This window comes from Panthera leo, chromosome F2, assembly GCF_018350215.1.
Source record: "Panthera leo isolate Ple1 chromosome F2, P.leo_Ple1_pat1.1, whole genome shotgun sequence".
Classification (NCBI taxonomy): Eukaryota; Metazoa; Chordata; class Mammalia; order Carnivora; family Felidae; genus Panthera; species Panthera leo.
This window is the reverse complement of record NC_056695.1, coordinates 63673140-63689043: the sequence shown is the minus strand read 5'-3', so window position 1 is coordinate 63689043 and position 15904 is coordinate 63673140. Positions and strand designations below refer to the sequence as shown.

Genomic DNA, 15904 nt, shown 5'->3' with positions numbered 1-15904 from the left:
AATCCTATCCGCCACCATCAAGTATATTTGCATGCCAGGTTCTGACATTCCGCCTGCCAACCGGGACTCTGAACTACAGCCCTGAGTAAGGAGCACACCTTTCTTTCCATGAAACACCATCCAGAAAGGGCAATGCTGAGGAAAATAAAAAACAACTGCCAAGTTAAAGCAGGGGTTGAGTTACAGCGAAAACAAAGCAGCAAAACCACATGCAGGGGTTGAGGCGATGGGACATCGGTCTTACGTGTTTTCACCACGCCTGTCAGAGCGTCGCTGAAGCCTGAGGCCTGGGAGGCAAATATTTTCACGTTGTAGTCCATTCCGCTGAGGAGGTTTGTGATAAGAATGGTGTTAATGCCAGATCCCACAAACGTCTCCAGTGTTGGGCCAGCAACTAGGGGAGAAAGAGTATATTTCAGTTACACCAGAAGATGGAAAAATGGAAACACTCTTGACAGGAATTGTACTTATCCGACTGTGTTACAGTTGCCCGGATTTACATACAAGATAAACAGCAGAGCTGGGGTTTGAACCTAGCCCCATGTGGCTCTGGAACTTACATACCTGACTACCGTGCTAGGGCTCTTTTTAGGCACCTACTCCTTCTTCTCAAATATAGTTCTTTCCCTAGTGCTTACTCAGAGAAGCGGGTCCACCTCACAATCCACCATAGGCCATACTGTGCGGCCTTCACAGTGGAGCCACTGTCTAGTCATAGGCTTTGGGGCACTTGCCAAACTAAAGAAGCCATTCTCAATTGCCCCGTTGAGACACCCCTTGTCTCCAGGAGGCATGCAAGTGGCAGTAGCAGCAAATTTGTCACAGACGCTATGCTATACCTTGCCACATGGGGGTTCAGCCTATATGTTGCCACTATTAGTTCTATCCCCTCCCCTTAACACTTTTTTAAAGTTTATTTATTTACTTTGAGAGAGAGAGAGAGAAGAGCGCAAGAGTATGAGTGGGAGAAGGGCAGAGAAAGAGGGAGAAAGAGAATCCCAAGCAGGCTCTGTGCTGTCGGTGTACAGACCGATGTGGGGCTCGATCCCACAAACCATGAGCTCACACCCTGAGCGAATTCAAGAGTTGGAGGCTCAACCTACTGAGCCACCCAGGCGCCCCTCTCCTAGCATTTTTAAGAACAGACAGATGACACCACTACTATTCCAAGGCCCTTGACCAGTTAGCTTTGTTGAGCCTTTACATTTTTCCCCTCTTTTTCAGCCCAGTGGAGTCTTTAGCATTAAAAACATTCCTTGATAAGTCCTCTACAAACTTATTTATTACCTCCTGCCTTTTCCCATCTGTACTCATTCTTTAAGAGTTTTGAGTTAGTAACAAGTTCCTAAAATACTTCTGACTTTACTTCAGAACCCCCTTCCAACAATGCATTTATATATTTCTGTATGTACATGTTATCTCCATAGAGATTTTCTCAGGAACCAAACTCTCCATTCAAATGACCACATACCACATTCCACTTGATTTAGAGCAAGATGTCTCAGCCTCAGTGCTACTGACATTTTGGGCTGCATAATTCTTAACTCTGGGGCAGCGGGGGGCAGGTACTGTGACTGGTAGGATGCTTAACAGTACCCACCAGATGCCAATAGCAACCCCCTACCCCCCCCCCCCCAAGTTGTAGCAACCCAAAACATCTCTGTTGGGCAGCAAAACTCCATCAACTGAGAACCACTGGCTCAACACAAAGCTACTTTCCCTCAGAAAATCTGATAGACATCTACAAAACGGTCCAAGAACAAATCCAGCAACGCTGTGTTACAAATTAACACATGCCTCGGGCCTAAAGAAAAGAAACCAAAAAACTGTGATGGATCCTAAAGAACCAGTCTTAAGCACGCTAATTCACCCATGGTATATTCTTGCTATTTCACCTTCATGGTTCATAGAGATGTTTGTCCGGAGAAATCGGAGGGGGACGGGTATTTTACTTGTATGGACCTGGATAATAGGACACAATAGAAAAAGCTGAAAAGTGTTACAGAGGCAAGGGCAACAGCTCAGAGGACACATCGAGCCTAATGTGCTCTTTGAGGGCAGAAAGAGGTTTTTAATGGCCCAAGAATACTCTTTATGTTTTCTTCCCAAATAAGTCAACGTAAGGAGAGAAGATCTTTCTTATGAATAATCAGAGTATGAAGGCCCAGGTCCAGAAAATGGACAAAATCCCTCTAGTATCTATATTTAGTCTCCTGTTTAAACTTCACAGAAGTGCTAAGTGTCGGGCGCTGATACCGTAACAGGTGAAGTCATTCATGGCCTCATCTCCACAGACGTGTGGATCCAAGGTACAACCGCCCCCGTTTGCACCATTCTCCTGTTTTCAGGATATAAAGATGTAGCAGGTAAGGAGGGAGGGATCTCCTCATCAAGGCGGCTAACGGGCTAATGGAAAAGCCTTTTACTACCATGACCTCAGGGCTTTGAGGAATTTTATACCCCAACACAGCTTCCAAAATGAAGACACTAAGAAGTTGGTAGGTCAACCTTTTCCTACTAATCCAAGAAGTAAGAGGTAGAGGAGGAATTAGAAATTAGAGATTCTAAGTGTTTAGGGTTTATATATCCACTGAGCCACAGAAGCTTCCTACTCCTACCAACTCAAGGTTTCCTTCAGCTGGTTCCTTGTCTGGGATGTGCCTAGGTTAGGTGCATAACAAGTATGTATTCTGCTCATAAACGTGCCCAGTCATTTTTGTTTTGTTTTGTTTTGTTTTGTTTTAATATGAAATTTATTGTCAAATTGGTTTCCATACAACACACAGTGCTCATCCCAAAAGGTGCCCTCCTCATTACCCATCACCCACCCTCCCCTCCCTCCCACCCCCCATCAACCCTCAGCTTGTTCTCAGTTTTTTTTTTTTTTTTTTTTTTTTTAATTTTTTTCAACGTTTATTTATTTTTGGGACAGAGAGAGACAGAGCATGAACGGGGGAGGGACAGAGAGAGAGGGAGACACAGAATCGGAAACAGGCTCCAGGCTCTGAGCCATCAGCCCAGAGCCTGACGCAGGGCTCGAACTCACGGACCGTGAGATCGTGACCTGGCTGAAGTCGGACGCTTAACCGACTGCGCCACCCAGGCGCCCCTGTTCTCAGTTTTTAAGAGTCTCTTATGCTTTGGCTCTCTCCCTCTCTAACCTCTTTTTTTTTCTTTTCTTTTTTTCTTCCCCTCCCCCATGGACTTCTGTTAAGTTTCTCAGGATCCACATAAGAGTGAAAACATATGGTATCTGTCTTTCTCTGTATGACTTATTTCACTTAGCATCACACTCTCCAGTTCCATCCACGTCGCTACAAAAGGCCAGATTTCATTCTTTCTCATTGCCATGTAGTACTCCATTGGGAATATAAACCACAATTTCTTTATCCATTCATCAGTTGATGGACATTTAGGCTCTTTCCATAATTTGGCTATTGTTGAGAGTGCCGCTATAAACATTGGGGTACAAGTGCCCCTATGCATCAGCACTCCTGTATCCCTTCGGTAAATTCCTAGCAGTGCTATTGCTGGGTCATAGAGTAGGTCTATTTTTAATTTTTTGAGGAACCTCCACACTGTTTTCCAGAGCGGCTGCACCAGTTTGCATTCCCACCAACAGTGCAAGAGGGTTCCCGTTTCTCCACATCCTCTCCAGCACGTATAGTCTACTGATTTGCTCATTTTAGCCACTCTGACTGGTATGAGATGATATCTGAGTGTGGTTTTGATTTGTATTTCCCTGATGTGGAGTGATGTTGAGCATCTTTTCATGTGCCTGTTGGCCATCTGGATGTCTTCTTTAGAGAAGTGTCTATTCATGTCTTCTGCCCATTTCTTCACTGGATTATTTGTTTTTTGGGTCCCAGTCATTTTTTTGGTGGGGTCATAACTTTAACGTTCTGATAATATCTATCCTAACAATGATCATACAAGGAAAAAAAGGTTTTTTCATAAAAGGTGGGACTCTTCCCACTTCTCAAAACTAAAGATGAAATCAAAGATAGATGGAAAAACAAAACAAAAATAACATCTTAAAATCAATTTTAGGTGCACCTGAGGGGCTCAGTCAGGTAAGCATCTGACTTTTGATTTAGGCTCAGGTCAGGATCTTGCAATCTGTGAAGTCAAGCCCCATGTAGGGGTCTGCACTGACAGCACAGAGACTGCTTGGGATTCTTTCTTTCTCTCTGCCCCTTCCCTCTTCATACGTGTGCTCTCACTTTCTTTTCTCTCAAAATAAATAATAAACTTTAAAACAAAGAAACCATTTTAGGGGCGCCTGGATGGCTCAGTCGGTTAAGCGTCCGACTTCCGCTCAGGTCATGACCTCACTGCTCTTGAGTTCGAGCCCCACCTTGGGCTCTGTGCTGACAGCTCAGAGATTGGAGCCTGCTTCGGATTCTGCGATTCCCTCTCTCTCTCTGCCCCTCCCCCACTCATGCTCTGTCTCTCTCTCTGTTTAAATAAACGTTAAAAAAAAATTTTTTTAAAAGAAACCATTTTAGATGTCTAATCATGGTAACAATATTTTTTTTAAAAGCATTACTTACCACTAACAGGCTTGTAGACAATCCTATAGCCCTTTGCGGGGGAAGATGGGGGATCCCATGTAATGCGCAACCTGTTATACCATTCTTCTGAGACCCGGAAGTTTTGGGGACCAGAGGGTGGCACTGAGCGGAGAAAAGGAAAAACAGTGATTTGGTGTGGTTTCTAGTTTTACTAACTACGCTGTTAACAAAATCTAAGCTATCTTCCCACAACATTAAAGCATTTACAAGTAAAAATGCATTATAACACACAGTGAGAATCTTTGGAGAGTCTATGGTTGTTTTAAAAATGGAATGTACAGGAAATTACTGCTCTTCTGGTGAAACACATTCATCTGAAGATCAGTTATTCATTCACGGTTGTTCCGGTTCCTTTTTCTTTAGCTTATTTTGAGTAAAGCTGGATTGAATCGTGTTGATCAAAAATTTCTGTCTACACACCATGTTCCACTATCAAAGTATATTTGTACAGCAATATCGAGGGGGCTCACACCATGGTACCGATGGGAATTCTAGGAGGTTAGATTCTGGTAATTTTTTTTTTCTTTCATCTTCATGTTGCCTATATTGTTTGAAATTTTATATTATTGTTCACCTATTTTCTATCACAACATTAAGCCATTTATATAGAGAACCTTTGTAAACCATTGTGCATACTGATATATATTATCATTGTCACTTTTGTTATTGTTGATAGAATGTAGTTGTGCTGACCACTGTTTAAAATAAAGAGACCATCCACTAACACTTCAAAGTAATGTTACTACATAGATTTTGTTACATGTGGTGGTATCTCTGCAATGAGATTTAAGTCATATTTCTAGAGTAAAAGTCTTTAAATGGGTTTTGTGTAAGTGTATATATATATATTTGTTTATCATGGAAGCCTTTTACATATTATGCTAATTTCTAACATGTGAAAGTTAAAAGGAGATCTTTAAGCCCAGGTCAGCAGTAGTTAGATGGAGCCCCTCGGCCTCCCCATCACCCCCTTTCCTCCCTTTCCTACCTCTCCCCACAGCGACAGGGTTTATGGTAACTTTATGGAACATTAGACAGTTAAAAACAATCCCAAACCAACTCAGCAGAGCAGAATTCACTATGCTTATTTGAAACCATTCTTGGGGCACCTGGGTGGCTCAGCCAGTTAAGCGTCTGACTTTTGATTTCAGCTTAGGTCATGATCTCGCGGTTCCTGTGACCCCACATCAGGCTCTGTGCTCGGTGGTGGAGAGCCTGCTTGGGATTCTCCCTCCCTGCCCGTTCCCTGCTCTTGCTCTCTCTCTTTCTCCCACTCTCTCTCTCTCTCTCTAAATAAAGGAACTTTAAAAAAAGTGTTTAAAAAACTAAATAAAAATACAACATTCTTGCTTGCTTTTTCTTTTTCTCCTAATAACCCGGATTTGAGACAAACAAAAGCATACGGTATAGGTGCTCCATACTATCTACTACTTGACTTTCTTCTTTAATTGCTGTTTAAGTCTTTGGTTCCCAAATATTTGTGTTGCAGCAAAATACCAAAATATGCTCAAAGTATGAACGTGCATATCAAGTCAAGATCAAGATGCCAGCGTCCTGGTAAGAGTGGAAGAAAGGCTCAGTGTTCTCCCACTGCTCTGCTCTTCCCCCCTTTTCCTCCCTCCTTCCACATGACCCCAGAGGAAATAACTGTAGCAGCTCCCGGGGCTCCTAATACTCTGGATGATCTGTAACAAAATGTGCAAGTTTGGTGGGAGTCTGGGTGGGGGCACTCACAGCATGGGCACCAGGAACAGGGAGAGGTGCCAGCACTGTTAACTAAGGAAATAATACCCACTTTCTCAGCAGACCAGAGTCAGGACTTGGGGCTGCAGCTACGGAAATTTAATGACGTGTACACTTACTTGAAAATTCCACACTTAAGTGCCCAGGTACAGAATTCATTCAGCCCTTGCCACCATTCTGTTCCTAATCGCACATGACTGTTTGGTAATTGTGGTAGACGAAAGATGGGTGCAGGTTTTTAACCCTCCTCGCATTGAGCGGTGGAGGCTATGGCCCTCCCTTTAAATCTGGGTGGGTTCTATGACCCCCTCACCCAACAGACTATAGCAGAAATGATACCATCCCAGTTTCAAGCATAGCCCTTAAGTGTCCTGACAGTTTCCGCTTTCCACCTCCTGGAACTCTTGTCTTCGAAACAAGTATTCATGTCCGAAGTACGACTATCCCGCTGGAGAGAGCACATGGAGAGGCCCCGACCCGACATGGAGAGAGACAGGATCAGCTGAGTCCAGCCTTCCAGGCGTCCCCACCAACATGCCAGACATGTGGGTAAAGTTGTCTTGGATGCCCTAGACCAACCCACTTGCCAGGTGACCTTAATCCATACCCTGTGGGGCAGAAGAATCTCCCAACAAGCCCTGCCTAATTTCCTGACCTATAAAATCATGCAATATAATAAAATAGCTCCCACTTTAAGCCACTAGGTTCTGAGGTGGTTCATGCAAGTACAGATAACCGCACGGTAAAGACTGTGGTGCTTTGACCAAGCGTTTGCTCCTTGGTGCGTGCTCCTCGCTTGATCATCAGGGCCAATTCGCCCCAAGCAAACATTGAGTGGTGCCCCCTCTGTGCCACACAGTACCGGAGGAGCTTTGCATGGAGAGGCAAACAGTACGGATGAGGTCCTGGGCTCTCGTGATGCTGCTCTCCAAGGAAGGGAGACAGACAATGAACAAATACATGAGTACATAAGAAAATATCAGATGGTAATTAGTGCCGTAACATGATAAGACAACAACAACAACAATAACACAACACCCAAAAAAACAGGTTGATAGCACAGAGATTGGGAGCTATTTTGCATGGAGTGGTTGGCAAAGTCTGAGGAGGCGGCTTTGAGCTGCAGCCAAAATGACAAGAAAAAGCCAGAAAGGCAAATATCTAGGAAGGATATTCCATATGGAAGGAACAGCGAGTACATCAGTCCTAAGACAGGGACAAGCTTAAATGTGAAGAGCAGGAAAGGAAGGATGGCTGGGGCACCTGTTAGCGGGTGAGATTAAGGAAATCGGCAGGGTCCAGGTCTTAGAGGGCCTTGTAGGGCTATGGGAGGGATGTTGGGTTTTATCCTGAGCACAGTGGGAAGCCACTGGGAGACTTGAAACAGGCCTGACACGAGATCATTTATATTTTCAGAAGCTTCTTGGGCTGCAGGGAGGAGAATAGAGGATTCAAGAGTGTCAGCAGGAAGCCTCCCGAGGAGGCTGGTGCACTCATTTTAGTGACGGAGAGTGAGGCGTAGATCAGGGCGGAGCAGACAGACGAAGACAAAGAGGGCTGGTCTGCAGAACACATTTTGGGTAATCAGCAGGACTTGTGATGAATCAGATGCTGCTGAGGAAGACATAGTTTTTTCTTAAGTCTTAGCTTTTATGCAGAAGAAAACGTAAGCCCAGAGCAGCTAGTTCACCTTGCTCAAAGCCACACAGCTTCCCTGGATTCAGACACAGATTTCCCGTCTCCCGATCTCTTTTGCTCTTCTCACTACACTACACCGTGGCATTCAAGGCACATTGCAGGGGGCGAGCATTTTCAATTAATTGGCCAGCTAGTATGCACAGGGAGAAAGCTTCACTCACAGGTTTTTCCAGGGGCAGAGACGCTGACGCCTTCTCCATCATCATAGATGGGAGTCACCGTGACTTTGTACTCGGTATTGGGAAGCAGAGGCTTCAGAAGGAGATTGTTCTGGCTTCCAGCCACCATCACCTGAATGGAAAAGCAAAGGAGGATGGTCTTAATTAAGACCTTTGTTCCTGTTGGTCAACCAATGGAGCAGGACTACTACGGGGGACTTTGAAATCATCAGAAGCAAGGCGATGCGCTTGGACAGTGAAATAGGACAGAAAAATAGGCATCCATGCAAAATCATCTCTCCCTGAAATTCCCCTCACAGCAGCCCTCAGCTTTGAACCTCTAATGCAGGTTTAACTTTGAAGTGTGTAGGTTCTGAGGAATAGTCTGCTCACAGCTTTTCAGCTTTTGCAAAGTATTCAGGAGTGAGAATAATCATTGCTTTGGAAAACGGGTGTTTATAGCTTAGGAGTGTCCATTCTCTAACACAGCCTGCTTATGATTTTTTATTCTACTTAAGTATCCTCTTGAAAATTCAGCCTTCCGTTCTTTATCCTTTCAGAGATAATCTACTCCCAGCATCTTAGAAAAGACTGCAAGCCAGCCAAGAACGACAGATTAACCACAGATTAAATCCAAGTTTTCCAGAGAGAAACAGATTTACCACTACCACTAAAAAATGTGGCAGCTTAGTTTTTTTTTTTTTTTTGAAAGGAGAGGTCTTCCTCAGTCTAAAATCACCATCACTCTACCTCTCAAGGCTGCACAAACTGAAATGCAGTGCTGAGGTCCACACCATGGCATAATGTGCCATGTGGCTCCACGGTGCAAATTCTGTAATCCCTCAAAGAACATATGGACTAGGGAAGCCACATGTTCTCAATGTTAAAACCACAAAACTTTCTGCCTCTGCTTCAGCAGTCAGATGCTGGCACACCTCTGGGCCATTTAAGGAATTTAATCATGGCTGGAAAAATGCTAAGTAAGATCTAAGCACTGACTCAAACGCATTTAAAGGAGTCACAAGACTGGGACAGCTGGAGATGCTTTTTGATTCAAGGGCTGGATAAAATGCCAGCAGGCAAAGGGCTGTGCTGTCTACTTCTGGATCAGGGAAGAGACCTATAAATCATGGAATAAGCCCTCGGAAGCCTCGAGTTGAACCCAGAAGCAGCTGTTGCTAAGATACTGCTAAGCTCTAGAAGCAATTTTCTAAACGATATTGTTAAAAAGGAAGTCTGAATCAGGTGATTTACATTGAAATAGTATGATTTTACTCCTTATATGAAAGGGACATTGAAACACACTAGGGGGCGTGTGGATGTGGACCTGGGAGGGAGGTTTTTTAAAAAGAGCTCTGCTTTATAATAAATTCGATAACCAGGGCATTAAAGACAGGTAAAGGAAGAACAGTGGTTGCCCTGACTTGCATTACCCTGTCAATGTAGCTTCTTTCAGGGCACTGATTGTAAATGTAACTCCTTCGGAGTACAGAGCCGGGCATTCGGTCCAGGCTGTCTGTTTAGCAAACCACCCATGTTGATACTCCTTCAATAAGGTCATCATCACTCAAGCTGAGAAATACATGGGCTTGGAACCTATCACATCTAGACTGTGGAATTCTGAAAAGTGGTAGGGCCATTTTGGAGGAATCCCTCAGCTCGCCAGGAAATAGTTGCTATGGCTTATAGTGACAGCCATCATTTACCTAGCAATTATTATGCACCAGGTGCTACCCTAAGAATTTTAATACAGTAAGTCACTTACTCTTCACCACAACCCTTTCAGGTAAGGAGGAACATTACATTAATTTTACATATGGGGAAACTGAGGCCCACAGCTTGTGAGCAAAGAAGCCATATGGAAATCCTGGATATCTGGTCTGAGCCTTGCTTTAAAGGCTGCACTCTGTTCAGTGCGGCTACACCGCTTGAACCTTTTTACCCTAATGATATTCAGTTCCAAGAATAAAATGTAAATCTCCTCTTGGGAATGCAAAGTTCCTTCTACTTGGCTTCTGCTTGTTTGCACAAAGCAGGGTAAAGATGGGCTCTTACTAAAAACACATGCCATAGATCATTGTAGATGGTGGTTTTGTTTATAAAACAATTCTGTAAAAGATGCTTATGGTTAAATGAGATGCAAATCTAACCCGTGAACTTTCACGTTTTAAGTTTTTTATTTTAGAAATGGAACTTCATGTCTGGCTCCATATTGCCCAAAGCTGTCAGAGCAGCCTGGATCCCATCAGTAGAAATAGGGTTCCCTGCATCTCATTGTGGTCCCATGTTATAAAGTTCTGTGTCTAAATAGTGATTCTCATTCTATCTGCAGTAGAGAACTAGGTAGTGTTGGTGTTGCTGTTTTAATTCCAAAGTATTGAAGACTAGTATTTTTATAAAATACAATAAAACAAAATTGCTAGAAAAAAAATGATTATGTTATTGGATGCTGCACAATGCCAAGTTGCTGTAAATGTTTCTAAAAGCTTAATTTTAAGAACTAAACTTGTCTTATAGGAGACAGAGCCACACTCTGAGCATACGTGTTCTGGAACATTTCTTGCAACTCAGAACTCAGGTCATGGTTATGGATGCTGACATGTGGGCTCTAGAAAAGTCTGAAATCCTGATCAGCCTTTCACAAATAAAGAAATGTGAGACTTCCAGACCCCGACAACAAACTCAGGGCAAAGTCATTGCCACTCCTCTGTATTTCAGAGCAGAGTTAGAAGTCAATCCTTACGAAATACTGGACAGGTAGCTTTACTTTCTAATAGCTCAAAATCTTTTCATTGGAAAGACTTGGTAGATTGGATTGTGCGGAGAAAATATATTAATACTTCACTTACTCAACTGGAAAAATAAGTTGAATTCTTCTTGTTTTGCATGTACTGAAGCTTTACTTTGGTTTACAAATGTTATATACACCAACCATTCTCTCATTTGATCCATCATTTCCTAAAACAAATCTAATTAGCTTTTATAGTTAAGGGAAATTTGGAAAGATGATAAGAGGCATTCTCTCATCTGGACATATCTCCTTTCTCACTTTTATAATGGGCTTTGGCTATCTTCTTTTCCCTGACATGCATTATTATTTCAAGATATTCATTTGGTAGGAGTTCAAGGCCCTTGGATTTTGATAGAGATCTGTAGCTGTCTGCCTTACTTTTGTTTTATAATCTAAATCTAGATGCACCCACTTTCTGTCTCCAATAATAATACACTTATGTAGAAGTAACAGTTCCTAAAACACTGAGATATAAATTCTCAATTAATCCTCAACTGGGTCCCTGAAAATATGCTTGTAAATTAAGTGTGCACAAATCCAATTTGACTGGAAGGGGGCATGATATTTAAAGAATTCTACAGTACTTTCTTCTGTTTAGCAAAAACATTTCTATGCAGTAAATAATCACCATCAAATTTATCAATATTTTTCATTTTTATGAAGGGTTTGCTTAACTGGGGCACATGGGTGTCAGACTTTTGATCTTTTTTTTTTTTTTCCCTGCATGTAGGTGTCCAAGTGTTTCAAAATAAACAGTGTGAAATGAAAGAAACTAGCAAAGGGAAAATTATCTAGAGACAACCCAAACTAAATATTATTATTATTTTACCTTGCATAGCTTACAAGTGCATTCATGAGATTAAATTGTTACTCTTTCCAAATTAGCAAGAATAATTTAGCAAGATGTTTAATGTGTTTCTTGGAAAGAGTAGAAACAAAAAATAAAAAATAAAACTTTTATTCTGGGAAGTTTTTAAGGATCTCATTTTTAGGAACTAAATTGAAATATGGGACAGTGACAGGGAAAATAAAACATCTAAATTATGTCCTTAGTTCCCATTGTTAGGTACAATTTTATTTTGAATTTTTCAATCATGGGTCATTTGAAATGTATGATCTGAGTGAATTTATAACACAATTTATTTTAAGTGTCCATTAACTTTCTAAAAGTCCTCCCAGACCAATTTCATGGACCTTCTGGCTATTCACACTGGATGTTTCTATTCTCAGGGTTATCACCGTGTTCTGTAGTAATTTCTCTATCAGCCTGAAATTAAGTACTTTGCTGAGAGAATTTGGGCTCAAATAATTGTTTATGTAAGCACATAAATAATTTTCCATCAAAGGCTTTATAAGTAAGGAGGAGGAAGAAAGGACAATAATGTTATTCTTGAGCAATAATGAATTTGGAGACACCTTTCCTAGAGTGTCTCAAATAATGCACCAGAGGGCAAGAAATGCAAGTAATGAGGCTAACTAAAGCATATTCCATGATGAAAAAGAAAAAACTCATTTCAATGAAAATTGGAGTTATCTGGTCTGATAGGAAGCATGTCTGGGAAACAATTTTCAGGTTCTTGAGTAAAAGGAATGATATGGTATAAATTAAGAAAATACAGGGGTCGCGTGGGTGGCTCATTCGGTTAAGACTCTGACTTCAGCTCAGGTCACGATCTCATGGTTCATGAGTTCAAGCACCAGGTAGGGCTCTGTGCTGACAGGTCAGAGTCTGGAGCCTGCTTTGAATTCTGTTCCCTCTCTCTCTGCCCTTCCCCACTCGTGCTCACTTGCTCTCTCTCTCTGTCTCAAAAATAAATAAAATATATATAAATAAAGAAAATACAGGAAGGCCATGACTAAAAGTGTACCCAGATTTCTAATACAGATAAACAAATTAGATGAAACAAAGAAAACTCAGCATATAAAAATCCAAATCCCCTAAGGGAGATATTCATATTTAAGAATAAGTTAGAAATTAGTATAAAGCTGTTCAAAATGAGTTGATGTCAGTGAAAAATGTAAATATGTGTTAATGGAAGCTATTTTATTAGGAACATTTCAAACACATAAAGATGACCTTTCATGCATGTTTTGCTTAGAAACTTATAATCATATTCCCAAGAGCAGGAGTTAAAAATATATATATATATATATATATATATATATATATATATATATATATTTAATTAAATATATATATTTAATGTATATATAAAGCTTATTTATTTATTTACTTGTTTGTTTGTTTATTATATATGGTTGATCTTGAACAACATGGGCATTATGGCTGGAGACCCTTCTGCACAGTCCAAAATCGATGTATAACCTTTGATTCCCCCAAAACATAACTACCAATAGCCTTCTGTTAACCAGAAGCCTTATCAATAACATAAACAATTAACACATACATATGTTATATATGTACGTATGTTATATATATATATGTATATATATATATGTTATATATCTATTACATATGCATACATACTGTATTCTTGCTATAAAGTACGCTAGAGAAAATAAAATGTTATTAAGAAAATCACAAGGAATTCAATCCCCGCATCGGCTAGCACTGACACTTTAGAGCCTGCTTGGGATTCTCTCTCCCTCTGTCTCTCTGCACCACAACCCCCACCCCCCCAGCTCACTCGTGCACACCTGTACATGCACGCACGCACTCTCTCTGAAAATAAATAAACTGAAAAAAAATTTTTTTAAGAAAATCAGAAAGAAGAGAAAATACACACACAGTACTGTATTTATCAAAAAAATCCACATGTAGGGGCGCCTGGGTGGCGCAGTCGGTTAAGCGTCCGACTTCAGCCAGGTCACCATCTCGCGGACCGTGAGTTCGAGCCCCGCGTCAGGCTCTGGGCTGATGGCTCGGAGCCTGGAGCCTGTTTCCGATTCTGTGTCTCCCTCTCTCTCTGCCCCTCCCCCGTTCATGCTCTGTCTCTCTCTGTCCCAAAAATAAATAAAAAACGTTGAAAAAAAAATTAAAAAAAAAAAATCCACATGTAAATGGGTCTGTGCAGTTCAAGCCGTGTTGTTCAAGGGTGAACCATATTTGTACATAGAGACAAGTGTGCAATGGACTCAGCTTCGGTGCTCTAACGAGCCATCAAGGCCACAGAAGCAGCACAGGAAACGAGGTTCAGAAGCTTTATCTGTTTGAAGTAAGTTGCATGTGGATCAAGTTTCAGAGATGGAAAGGTCATCAAGAAACCAGTAAAGTTTGGATTAACAGAAAACATTAGTTTCTGGAGACGGTAGAGTCACCAAGAAATAAATGAGCAGAAAAGCTTGCACTGATCTCTGGAAATAGCCTTGTTAGGTCTGTTAATCGGGAAATTGTGCGGTTTCCAGCCAGCTGTTTGAATACAGACCGTTCCTACCACTTCTTCCGCGTGGTCCCCTTGAGCAGTCAGGTAGGTCACCCTGAACTGCTGCACACTGCTGTCTGAAATGTCCCATTTTACCCGCAGGCTAGAAGTGGTTTCATCATCTACAACCAGGTTTCTGATTCCTGTCCGGAAAACTGGAATAAGCACAACCAAGGATTAAAGAACTTTTAACTCATCATATTCAAAAATGAGCTCCAGAGACCATTGGTGGGCATGGCAACAAATATCACTGAATGTATTTCTCTAATGTAGAGCCATATGAAGAACAACTCAGCTTTAGTGGTTAATGGGGGGCCATCATACTTCCTGTTAGCAAATAGAAATGAGTTTGGGAACACCCGGGTGGCTCAGTTAAGTATCTGACTTTGGCTCAGGTCATGATCTTGCAGTTCATGAGTTTGAGCCCCATGTTGGGCTCTGTGCTGATAGCTCAGAGCCTGGACCCTGCCTCAGATTCTCTCTCTCTTTCTCTCTCTGCCCCTCCCCTGCTCATGCTCTGTCTCTCTCTCTCTCAAAAATAAATAAACGTTAAAAAAAAAGAGAAATTAGTTTGAAAGATGCTTACAAGGTGAGACTATGGACCCCTCAAAACTATCAGCTCTGTATATAGCCAGTAAAGGGAACAGGGGAGAAACCCTTAGACTAGGGAAGCCTACAGGGCGGCATGCCCTCTCACCATTCCACTGGAGAAGCAGAAATGGGGGGGGCAGACATGGTCAGCCTCAGTGTACGATTCGCCATCCAACATACATCCTATTCCCCTGTTCCCCCATTTCTATTTCAATGCTCATCACTCAAAGCATGCATCTCTCACCATGGCTGCCTCTATCCACTCAGCCCACGTGGACATTATCCATTCTCTGATATCTGACCCAACTCCTTCACCTGTGCTCTCTGACACATTCTTTCTCATCTGCCAAGATGCCGGCTCCCTCATTTATCCCATCTGACTTCCTGTCATTCTATCCAGCTCCAGTGACTCTTTCTTCTCTTCATTCATTCATTTATTCATCCAGCTTATTCATTGAGCTTTTCCCGTAAACATTCATTGAGCTTTTCTTGTATGTCAGATCATGTTAGGCCTTAGGATACACAGTGATTAACACTTGATAAAAATATTAAAAATGTCACAGAAGAGGCAGGACAGGTAGCAGGAAAAATTGGGGGAGGGTATCAGGCAGTGGGAATGGGAGACAGGGTCTCACCTTCAGAGGGCTAGACGTTCTGGATGGCAGCAGGAAATGGGAGAGCTTGAAAAATATGGTAGAGTCCAAGAAGAAAAGCAGAAGGATCTTGGATGTTATGGAAAGAGACTGTGGGGCACTGTGATAAAGAAGGGCTCAATAAAGATTAACTGGAACATGAATGAATCCGTGAATGAATGAATGGGCAATGGAGAGCCACTGAAGGGTTTTAGGTAGGGAAATAAATGGTATAACTGAACTTGTGTTTTACTTAGTTGACTTTGACAGCTAGTTGAAAGGTGTATTATAAAGGCAGGGGGAAAGTTAAGCTGAAGGAGAAAACAGCAGAGGT

General features: G+C 41.9%; 1 protein-coding gene across 6 annotated transcripts in view; it reads right to left on the bottom strand.

The window, feature by feature from the left end:
• Positions 1–15904, bottom strand: part of COL14A1 (collagen type XIV alpha 1 chain) — a 211852-nt gene that overhangs the window by 112500 nt on the left and 83448 nt on the right. For 5 of the 6 annotated variants that reach the window (XM_042923826.1, XM_042923825.1, XM_042923830.1 and 2 more), the window contains 4 exons: positions 14351–14502; positions 8177–8306; positions 4554–4676; positions 245–394 (listed from right to left, as the gene is read on the bottom strand). In XM_042923826.1, the coding sequence (XP_042779760.1) occupies positions 245–394; positions 4554–4676; positions 8177–8306; positions 14351–14502 (555 nt within the window). The remainder of the gene's footprint in view (positions 1–244; positions 395–4553; positions 4677–8176; positions 8307–14350; positions 14503–15904) is intronic. The other variant, XM_042923829.1, reaches the window with a different exon arrangement.